Here is a 9,715-nt window from a genome sequence, read left to right as displayed (position 1 = left end):
CAGATTTGTTTTACCTGTCCAGGATTATTTAAGAAGAGGAAAATTTAAAAACGAAGTAGATCCAATCATAACCTCAGTTTTGCTTAGAATGTGTTTTAGTTCTATGCTATTATTTTGAAAACAAATTAATAATGGTTAAGGTGAAGAATAGAAAACGGGTGTCGGTAGACGATATCCAGAAAAGAAGGCAGGTTCAAAATGAGAAGAAAAAAGTTCTTAACCCGTTCGAGGTGCATATTAATAAGGAGAAAATGAGGATATTGGGTAAAAAGTCCAATAACCAGAAAGGAGTACCGGGAATATCTAGAGCCAAGGCGATTCAGAAAAGGAAACACACGCTTTTATCAGAATATAAGTTGCAGCACAAATCAAATAAATTCATAGATAAGCGTATTGGGGAGAAATCTAAAATGCCTACGGATGAAAAAGTTGCTGTGCGGTTTGCGGCATTCAAAGCAAAAGCTCATAGTAAACAAAGCATATTTAATTTATCTAGTGATGTTTTAAGCCACAAAGAACATACGTTGAGTGAGATAGAAAAATTTGAAGACCTTTCTTCTGATGACGAACATGATGATGATGACAGGGGAAAACTCGATTCAGATTTTATTGAAGAGGCACATTTTGGCAATGGGGTTTTAGTCAATACTGGGGTAGAGGGCGTTAAGGCTCATAAAAACCTTATAGAGCAGCTCATAGAAGAATCTAAAAAGAGAAAAGCTGAACAGCAAAAAATAAGAGAGGCTACTCTGGAGCTGACTGAGAAGTTAGATAGTGAATGGAAAGACTTGGTTCAGTTAGTTAGTAAAAAGAGCAAAAATGATGATAATAAGGATGAAAATAAGTCGAAGGTTGATGATTATGACAAATACATGAGAGAATTAAAATTTGAAGCCAGAGGTACTGTTTCGGACAGACTTAAAACCGAAGATGAAATTGCAAAGGAAGAAAAAGAAAGACTGGAGAAATTGGAACAAGAAAGAATAGATAGGATGAGAGGTGTTGTAGAAAATAACGGTACAAAGGTGGGTAACTATATATTTTTTTATATTATCTATTAAGCAATAAATGAATACCCTAGGTTAACCACAGAAGTGCCGATGATTTAGATGATAACTTCGTTTATGAATCCGATACAGAAGAAAATATGCTGTCTTATGATATAACTGGGCAGTCTAATGTCCATGTTCAAGCAGAGCTAAATGGAAAAATTATTGGAGAGCCCCAGGTAATACATTTATTATATATCTAGTTTCTTAATTAACAACCATATTTAACAGGATAATGATGAGGATAATGAAGTAGAAGAGGAGGAGTCAGGAAGTGAAGGAGAAGAAGATGGTGATTCAGAGGCCGAATCTGAAGATTCTCTGGCTGATTTAAAAGATGATATTGTTAGTGATGATGAAAGTGAAGCAGAATCCAAACCAAATGATTTACCAATCAAAAAAGATAAAACTTCTAAGTTAAATATTAACGGAGACCTGTTAGAAAATAAAAGCAATAAAAGGAAATCTCTTGAATCATCTGAAAAATCTGATGATCCACCAAAATCTAAGAGGCAAAAGTCTATTTCTGAAGAGGAAAATGAAGTCGATTCCCAGTCAAATGAGGAGGAGCTTGAAGAGGCAGGAAATGAGCTTCCTTTTACCTTTAACATACCGGATTCCTATGAGAGTCTGATGGACACATTTAAAGACAAATCATGCAATCATCAAAAAGTTATATTGGAGAGAATGATCAAGTGCAACCATCCCAGTCTGGCTCAGGGAAATAAAGAAAGCTTGGGAGTTCTTTTTGATTACATTTTACAATATTTGAATGATTTATTCACAGATATTGAAAGTGATACGAGTATAAAACAGAGCTTTCAGATATTCAAGTGCCTGATGCCTCAGATTTATAATTTGGCCCAGCTCAATCCAGAAAACACACACAAGTCTATCTTGGAGGTGATCAAGGAGAAACATCAGGAATACAGGAAAAAGAAAAAAAGACGTCCTGGTGTCGAAGTGTTGGTTTTCTTGAAACTGGTTAGCTTGTTGTTTTCAACATCAGACTTTAGGCATCGGATAGTTACTCCATGCTTTGTATTCATGGAGCAGATGTTGAAGTGTTGTTCGGTGAAAAGTGCTGCTGATGTTTCTTACGGACTGTTCCTGTGTACACTGATATTAGAGGTAAGTCCTTGTTAAACTTTGCACCTTGATTCCGTATATATATTCAATAAAATCTTTATTTCAGTATACTTCGCTTTCAAAACGATATCTTCCTCTATCGATAAACTTTCTCTCTGGCATTTTGCATATGTCCATCCCAAAAACTAGCGTGAAAGTAATAAAGGTCGTACCTCCGTTCAAATCTCTATCATCTGACCTGGTCTTAACAAAAAAATGTTTAAAATCACCAGTTACCGATAAACTGAACATCTCGGTTTTGCTTCAGACAGAATTCACTAATGAATTTAAAATATCCGCATTATATACCGCCTTAAAACTGTTAAAAGACTTCAAAGAAACTTTCTCAAGCTACTCGAGCAACGTGGAAATTTTCGCCACGATCGAAAGTTATCTTCCCCAAATTCCAATCGATCTGTATCCAGAGAGAGTCAGAGTAGAATATAAGGAATTTATCGATGAACTGGAAAAACAAAAATCAGAAAGGAAGCTTTACTATCTTGTTCTGGAACAAAAACGACCCAAGGCTCTGCGCCTGTATGAACCTAAAATAGAAAAAGTGTATGTATCAATCAGAAATTGAGAGAATGGACCTTATTATTTCAATATTTTCAGATATGATGGAAAGAGGCACAAGACGCAGTCAAGAGAGAAAGCGGAACGCGAAAAGTTGGTTCAGAAACTGAAAAAAGAATCCAAAGGTGCCCTTAGAGAGATCAGAAGAGACAAATCCTTCCTGGCTAGAGTTAAGATTAATCGACAGATTCAAAGGTATTACAAAATAACCCTAACGATATCAGTTCGTTAACGATTTTCTTTCAGTGATAAGGAGAGGCGTGAAAAGGTCAACAGGATATTTGCCGAAGCGGCTTCTCAACAGAACGAACTCAACACCCTGGATAGGAAGAAAAAGAAAAAATGAGAAATATAGTTATTGTTATATTGATTTTTTAATAAAAAAAGTATATAAAAGGATCGTCTTTATTCTACACGGTAGTTAAATAAAGCCAAAAGCATATTCTACGGTGAAAAGTAATTACCTGCCTTGTCAAATTATTACTTTTGTTTTTGTTATGTCATTTGTATTTGGCAGTAATGTTTATTCTTCTTAAAATATATATTTGACGTTAAAATAAATGTGTGCTTGTTAATATATATATGTACTTGTTAAAATACTACAACGAAAACCAAGTAACCAATAAAATGAAATATATTTCGATTTAATGAACAGGGAATGTGTTTTATATTTAAAACATAAACTAAATCTGATTCTGTAACTTTTTTGGTGCGATAAAACACGTTTGTAACCAATTTGCATCATTAGGCACCCAGTCGTTTGTCTCCTCGATGTTTACAAGCGCATGATTTGAAAAAGGGCGTTTATAAATAGTCTTTTGTTTCCAAAGGCTTGTGTATTTTTGTAATAAAAAAATCTTTCTATGGTATCCAGTCATTTTAATGCTAAGTAAGTGTTCTTTTTTTCGAATTCCACTTATAATTATGATTCGAAGAGCTTCTTCTATTAAACAGTTATGATAAAAGACTTTAGCGGCGGAAATGTCATATTTAAATCGTTTACTTTCTAGCCAGTTATATTCGATAGCTCTGAAATACTTTCTTATGAGTAAATTGTTGAAAATTAGCTCGCTATTATGATATAAGTTGTATTTGCGTTTTCTGTGCCTGACAAATATTGTTAATTTTCTTAAGACATTCCTGAGTAATTTTTGTCTACTATATCTAAACGCTAATATTTTTAAATTGTGTCTGTTTGTTTTATGAATCTTATAAGACCGCCATTTCAGGAATGAGTATTTCAGTTTATTGAAACGCAAAATCGAAACTAAGCAATTCGTTTTAGTTTTTATGTAAGTTTTCTTGGCGTTTCTATACTGTACATAACGTATAAACTTACGAAAAACGTATCTTTTTAATTTACAGTTCCAGATTTTAATGGCATAATCATTTTTCCGTTTTTTATCACTGCGTTTTGTTTTATATTCAAGTAATTTCTTAAATGATTTTCTTACCAATATAATATCAATCTCTTTTAGTTTGTTTTTTATATATTTTTGTCTGGAGGTATATATTTGTAACAAGTGCAAATATTTTATTTTCAGTTGTACACTGTGACACATGTCGGCTAGAATGCGATTTTCTTTTGTTTTTTGACGCTTTTCCAAATAGTGTCTCCATTCTATGAATGCCGTACATTTCAATCTTTCACAGTAAAATCCATACATTTCCTTATATTTGGTTTTTTTCTGTTTTCTGCTTATTTTATTTAGCACTATTGCCTGAAAACATTTTTTCTTTAACTTAGTTTCATGTATTTGCCTCAACTTTTCTAACAGTTCATTTTTTTTCTTCATAACGGCCACTAGAATTCGCCATCTGTATATATATCGACTTAACATAGCCGGGTAATGTTTTGATTTGAAGAAGTTCCAAGCAAACATTGAGCATTCTTTTTTAAACTGTATTTGTTTCACGAAAAACTGCCATCTACGGAAGTATAAACATATCGTTAACGTTTCGTAGTGTTTCTGGTGGTAAATAATGGCAATTTGTTTCTTTATCAAGTAAGCTTTTTTCGTGACGTTGTATACTTTCCACTGTTCGAAATATTTCTGCTTAATATTAAGACTATAATGAATAGCTGCTCTTATTTGATGTTTCCATCCAATAGTTTTTTCATAACAATAAGAATACCATTTAGAAAAACATCTAGCTAACAATCTTTTGAGGTAGAACTTTTCTGCCTGCGATGGTAATATTTTACTAATTGTTTTACGATAAAATTGATATCCATATTTTCTTATGATAATTCTTTTACGCACCAATTCAACTTTTCTTTTGCGCAAATATCTTGGTATATTATTTTTCATTGTCAAAGTGACAAAATCATTTTAGTTCGACCCTGACTTACATTATTTTCCATAAGAGAAATTCACGCCAGTAATAGTAGTTTAAAATATATTCATATATGTATTTTACTAAATATAGATAATATGAGGTGACTTCCTAAATTCTATATTTAAAAGTTTCTAATAGAAATATTTTTAATCTGTAATTTTGCTTTCAACAAATGGTTACACTGTTCGTAATTGACATTGACAATAATTGACGTTTTAACATAAAAGGTAAATATGTTTCTTTAAAAATTACAAAAAAATGTCATCATGATTACATTTAGTAAATAATTTGTCCTAACCCACACACCAAATACGTTTTCTTATTTGAAGCAAAATTTTTGTTATGTGTGAAGATTGACAATGAACTCGGATCTCGCTCAGAATAGTGAAAATTCGCCGCAGGATGAGCAAAAACAAATCCCGGTTAGTAGTAAGGACTCGGGACGATATTGTTGGGTATGTTTCGCGTCCGAGGAGGAGGACAGGGAGGCTGCTTGGGTGCAACCGTGTAACTGTAGAGGAACTACCAAGTGGGTACGTGCGTCATTATTTTTTTTTGTTTGCTTAAATGCTAATTGTTTATGAGGTTTTTGCATATGGTCGAGAAAGTAGTTTTATCTATCAATATTGTTTTTACAATATGGTCTGCCTTGTAAGGCTTTTAAGGTAACAGTATTAATGTAAACTGTGATGTAATGTTCTTAATAATTTTAACAATCTATTCAGTTGTCAGTTGATCAGCTTCTCATATGTTAATTAAAGTTATTTCAAAGCTGATGCATAGGGGCGATATAAATATATATTATTTTTATTAATTGTCTTTTATTTTCATCTGATACACTATCATAATTTCTAGCATCATAGAGACCTTCTGTATCTTAATGCATCCCATTCCATTTTAACAGTTCTTACATCATTTATCTCTGTTATTATTTTCATGTATCATTTATAACCTTTAAGTAATCACCAAAAGCAACACAAAAATGAATAATAAATAGTCATAAGAATAAGTTTTAATTTTTTAGGTGCACCAAAGTTGCCTACAGAGATGGGTTGATGAGAAGCAAAAAGGCGGAAACATAAGTAAAGTCACCTGTCCGCAATGTCAGACCGAGTATATTATTGTCTTTCCAAATATGGGAACGTTGGTCCTTATTATGGACACGGTGGACAGTTTCATTTACAAGGGATGTCCGTTTATGGCGGCGGGCATAGTGGTTGGAGCAGTGTATTGGTGTGCCGTAACTTATGGGGCCATAACGGTCATGCAAGTTATTGGACAAAAGGAGGGATTGGCCATTATGGAACAAGCAGATCCATTAATTCTGCTGATTGGGTTGCCAGCCATCCCCGTTGCCTTGTTATTGGGGAAGATGATCCGATGGGAAGATGCCCTTCTAGCCTTTCTTAGGAAGAACATCAGCAAGATTCCCTTAATTAGAAATATAACACCATTTAGGTATAAAAAACTGTTTGATAATTGGCGCTTGTAAATACATTGAAAGATCTTTCAGAGTTACCATACCAAATACGCCTAATCAGGAATCCAACACGGAGAATGATGTACCAGCCTTAACGAATGCCGTGTCGGCGACAAGAATATTGTGCGGCGCGCTACTGATGCCCACCATCTCGACCTTTTTTGGCAGGTTCCTCTTTGATTCGGTCAAATCGAATTTCCACAGGACTGTCCTCGGTGGTTTGGCGTTTGTGGCCATCAAAGGTTGCCTGAAAATATACCACAAACAGCAAAACTACATCAGGCAATGTCAAAGAAAAATCCTGGACTATACGGAATCGAATATATCTTTGTATGTAAGGAACAGTAGACGGAACAACGAGTAGTCCTGCCGGGCCTGAAGAGCGCACGTTTTTAATAATTAAACTCTTTTTACAAAGACACGCTTTTTTTTATTAAAGGAAACTGTGTGAAAAGGCCTAAAAGTAGCGGTTAAAAGTCTCATTTCGGCGGAGGATTTAACGTACATTTATGTATAAGGTGAATGTAATAAATGTTTTGTTTTTAAGGACAATTTACCTGGAAAAAGTTTTAACTTCCGGTGATTTATTTGCGGTAAATTGACGAACTTGTTTTATTTGAATGAATCTTCACTGTTAATGGCGTCGCGCTATTTGTAAAGGTTATTTTTCTAAATATACGAACTACGAAGGATTTATTATTGGTTTTTAGATCGTATACAAGCGTTTCAAATTAACCTAGTACATAGCATAGTCTTATTTTTTACTGGGAAGTTGATTGTTAACTTTGATGAGTACTGTTTTGCTGTTTTAATACCGTCAAATACATTTAAATATATTTTTATACTTGTAGTTTTCTTTACTTTAGATAAGGATAAGATAAATTTGGTTTTTTCCCTGTCGGTTTTGGATGACATTTCCCGACCACACATCGTATCCTGATGCCATAGATATTGAAACATGCGCTAATGTTATGCAAAACTCATCTATAATTGTATATATACACTTGAATTTGGTTTCAGCTTTAGCTTCTTTTGTCATCACTGGGGGTTACTCCACCACTACGATAATCCCTGTTTTTTTTACTATTCAGCGAAAAATACAAGATCGTCGATTTAGGCGGATTATGTCATTTCAAGGAAGATTTGCCTTAAAATTCAGGCAACTCTGCCAAATACGTGCAATTTTAATATATCAGGTCATCCTTGGAAACCAATCAAGTCGCGTTGTATTATGCAATGATTCTCAATGGTATTCCATATATTCTTTCGTTATTTGCATTAAATTCAAACCTACACATTACGTAACTCTATTAAATATTTAAACATTTGCCGTTTTATGAGTGTAAACGAGTTAATTATATAATATAGAAAATTAGCTATTTTAAATTCACATGTTTGTTTGGTGGCCTAAGTCATAAATCTCTATTCATATGAACAATACGTTACTATTCGAATACATTGAGTTAAAAGTAGATTTAAAACAATTTCATTGAACACAATAGCTGCATATCATTCCTCGAAGCATAACTTATAGCAATTTATGATGCAGCGATTTTAATCGTTAATTCGTGCATTCTCTTGGTGAAATTTATAGATCAATTGGAATTGTTCTCGCTACTATTTAGATTAAACGACATAACTAGTTTATTAAAAGTTTATTGATAAAACGACAACATATCTGAAAAATAAATTCAAAAACTTTTGTCAAGTGCAAAATAATATTGGCAAGACTATTTTTAATAAAAAAAAACTTTTTTAAGCTGTGCGAAATCGGCATAGTGCTTTTAGAACTGGAAGTTTCGTACAACTTAAAAACCTTATAATTCTAGAAATCTTTAAATACTAAGACAATAAATATAAAAACAATTATTTACAGTAAACACAAAACTAAGTCAAATATGGTGATGTATCATTGACATACCCTAATAATGCATTAAGAAACGTTAAATTCATACAAATCTGGACCTGTATAAGGATAGGAGTCTGTCCAATACCAGCTAGGAGATCTGATTTCTTGTAGACGAAATATACTTGGAGCCACCTGACTCAGCCTTGCATAATATGAGCAATGCCTAGCTATTGGGTAATCATATGGTGGCGCTAGGATATCCAGGAAGGCGGCTGGTCCATCCAAACTTTGTATTTCATGAAGGTTCTTAAAGTCGGGCTCCAAAGTACAAGTGGGGCTGCTGGAATTGGCTATGGTAACACCAGTGAGTTCTGCTGTTACTATTCCATGCTTTTGTCTGTGCCTTATACAGACCGAATCGTCGTCTTGAATACCCTTCTGGTCAACTTCCTTGGTCTTTTCTGTGTTTAGCGAGTAACTAACAATTTTCACCTGTCCAGCGATAACCTTAATTAAACCATGCATTTGTGGATGATTGTGCAGTGGCAGTTTCCCATTGGGCTTGAGTATAAATATACCCATCGACACTTGATCATCTTCAAATATGCCAATGCAGCTTACAGGAGCCTTTCCGGCATGTGTCCAAGTGTCTGGATTCAAAAAGTGAGTTGGGAAATTTACGTGTTCGGCTGTCGTCTTATCCAGCAGCTCTATGAGGGCTTGCAGATTGGAAGTAAAAGTATCCGGTTTGGATTTCTTCGTCGAAAAAGTGATCAGAGCTTGTTTTAAAACGTTGAGTATGTGGCTAGACATCTTGGACCGGTTTTTACTTAACTAGATCGGCAGATTTGATCATACTGCATCCCAAATGATGAAAAAAAAACAACCACTGCGTACTCGTTCGAATCACAAGACGAATAAAGAAACTAGATAAACGTACATAAAAAGTAAGGTTAACGATTTGTTGTCCTACGTGACGCAAACTGACAATCGCGGTAGGGACATCGGAAAAAACGTTAAAACGATATTTTTTCAAATTAAATATATTTCTTAAACATTAGACATTATTTTAAAAAACGTTTAATTATTTCTAATAGACCTTTTTAAATGGTACTTAATTTTAATGTTTAGTGAATTTTCGTATTAATTTGTAAATATTTATTAAAAATATCCATATAATTTTAAATCGGATATAGCATCATTATTTTTTTGTATCTAAAGCAATATACCGATATTTTTTTAAAATATCGAAATAACGATATTTCTCCCGACAGTCGACATCCCCGAATTGCA

General features: G+C 33.7%; 3 protein-coding genes and 1 long non-coding RNA gene across 10 annotated transcripts; 2 read left to right on the top strand and 2 right to left on the bottom strand.

Moving 5' to 3' along the window:
• Window positions 1-94: 94 nt before the first annotated feature.
• l(3)07882 (Nucleolar protein 14 homolog l(3)07882) lies at window positions 95-3,149 on the top strand. Its single transcript, XM_076410022.1, has 6 exons — window positions 95-1,025; window positions 1,082-1,228; window positions 1,281-2,180; window positions 2,245-2,738; window positions 2,793-2,948; window positions 3,000-3,149. The coding sequence occupies exons 1-6, from the start codon at window positions 132-134 to the stop codon at window positions 3,097-3,099; spliced, it is 2,691 nt and encodes an 896-aa protein (XP_076266137.1). The 5' UTR covers window positions 95-131; the 3' UTR covers window positions 3,100-3,149.
• Window positions 3,150-3,369: 220 nt separating this feature from the next.
• Window positions 3,370-5,239, bottom strand: LOC143199905 (uncharacterized). Of its 2 annotated transcripts, none has more exons than XR_013006579.1 (2): window positions 5,107-5,239; window positions 3,370-4,682 (listed from the first exon to the last, which is right to left on the bottom strand). It is a non-coding gene; the product is annotated as an uncharacterized LOC143199905 (long non-coding RNA). The 2 variants fall into 2 exon arrangements; XR_013006580.1 differs by having other exon boundaries at window positions 4,787-5,151.
• LOC143199902 (E3 ubiquitin-protein ligase MARCHF5) lies at window positions 3,543-7,415 on the top strand. 6 transcript variants are annotated; one of them, XM_076410026.1, is made up of 4 exons: window positions 3,543-3,642; window positions 5,423-5,626; window positions 6,118-6,551; window positions 6,607-7,415. In XM_076410026.1, exons 2-4 carry the CDS (start codon window positions 5,453-5,455, stop codon window positions 6,935-6,937), a joined length of 939 nt encoding a protein of 312 aa, XP_076266141.1. In that variant the 5' UTR covers window positions 3,543-3,642; window positions 5,423-5,452; the 3' UTR covers window positions 6,938-7,415. The 6 variants fall into 6 exon arrangements, with proteins under 6 accessions (XP_076266141.1, XP_076266138.1, XP_076266139.1 ...); XM_076410023.1 differs by having other exon boundaries at window positions 3,561-3,642; window positions 5,446-5,626; XM_076410024.1 differs by lacking the exon at window positions 3,543-3,642 and adding an exon at window positions 4,640-4,759 and having other exon boundaries at window positions 5,446-5,626.
• Window positions 7,416-8,213: 798 nt separating this feature from the next.
• Window positions 8,214-9,372, bottom strand: LOC143200076 (2-aminoethanethiol dioxygenase). The gene has a single exon (XM_076410344.1). It carries the CDS (start codon window positions 9,233-9,235, stop codon window positions 8,507-8,509), a length of 729 nt encoding a protein of 242 aa, XP_076266459.1. The 5' UTR covers window positions 9,236-9,372; the 3' UTR covers window positions 8,214-8,506.
• Between the last annotated feature and the right edge of the window lie 343 nt (window positions 9,373-9,715).

Source organism: Rhynchophorus ferrugineus, unplaced genomic scaffold, assembly GCF_030347505.1.
Source record: "Rhynchophorus ferrugineus isolate W39M unplaced genomic scaffold, kcgeb_rfMv2 rfM7, whole genome shotgun sequence".
NCBI classification, from domain to species: Eukaryota; Metazoa; Arthropoda; class Insecta; order Coleoptera; family Curculionidae; genus Rhynchophorus; species Rhynchophorus ferrugineus.
This window is presented reverse-complemented; position numbering and strand designations above follow the sequence as displayed.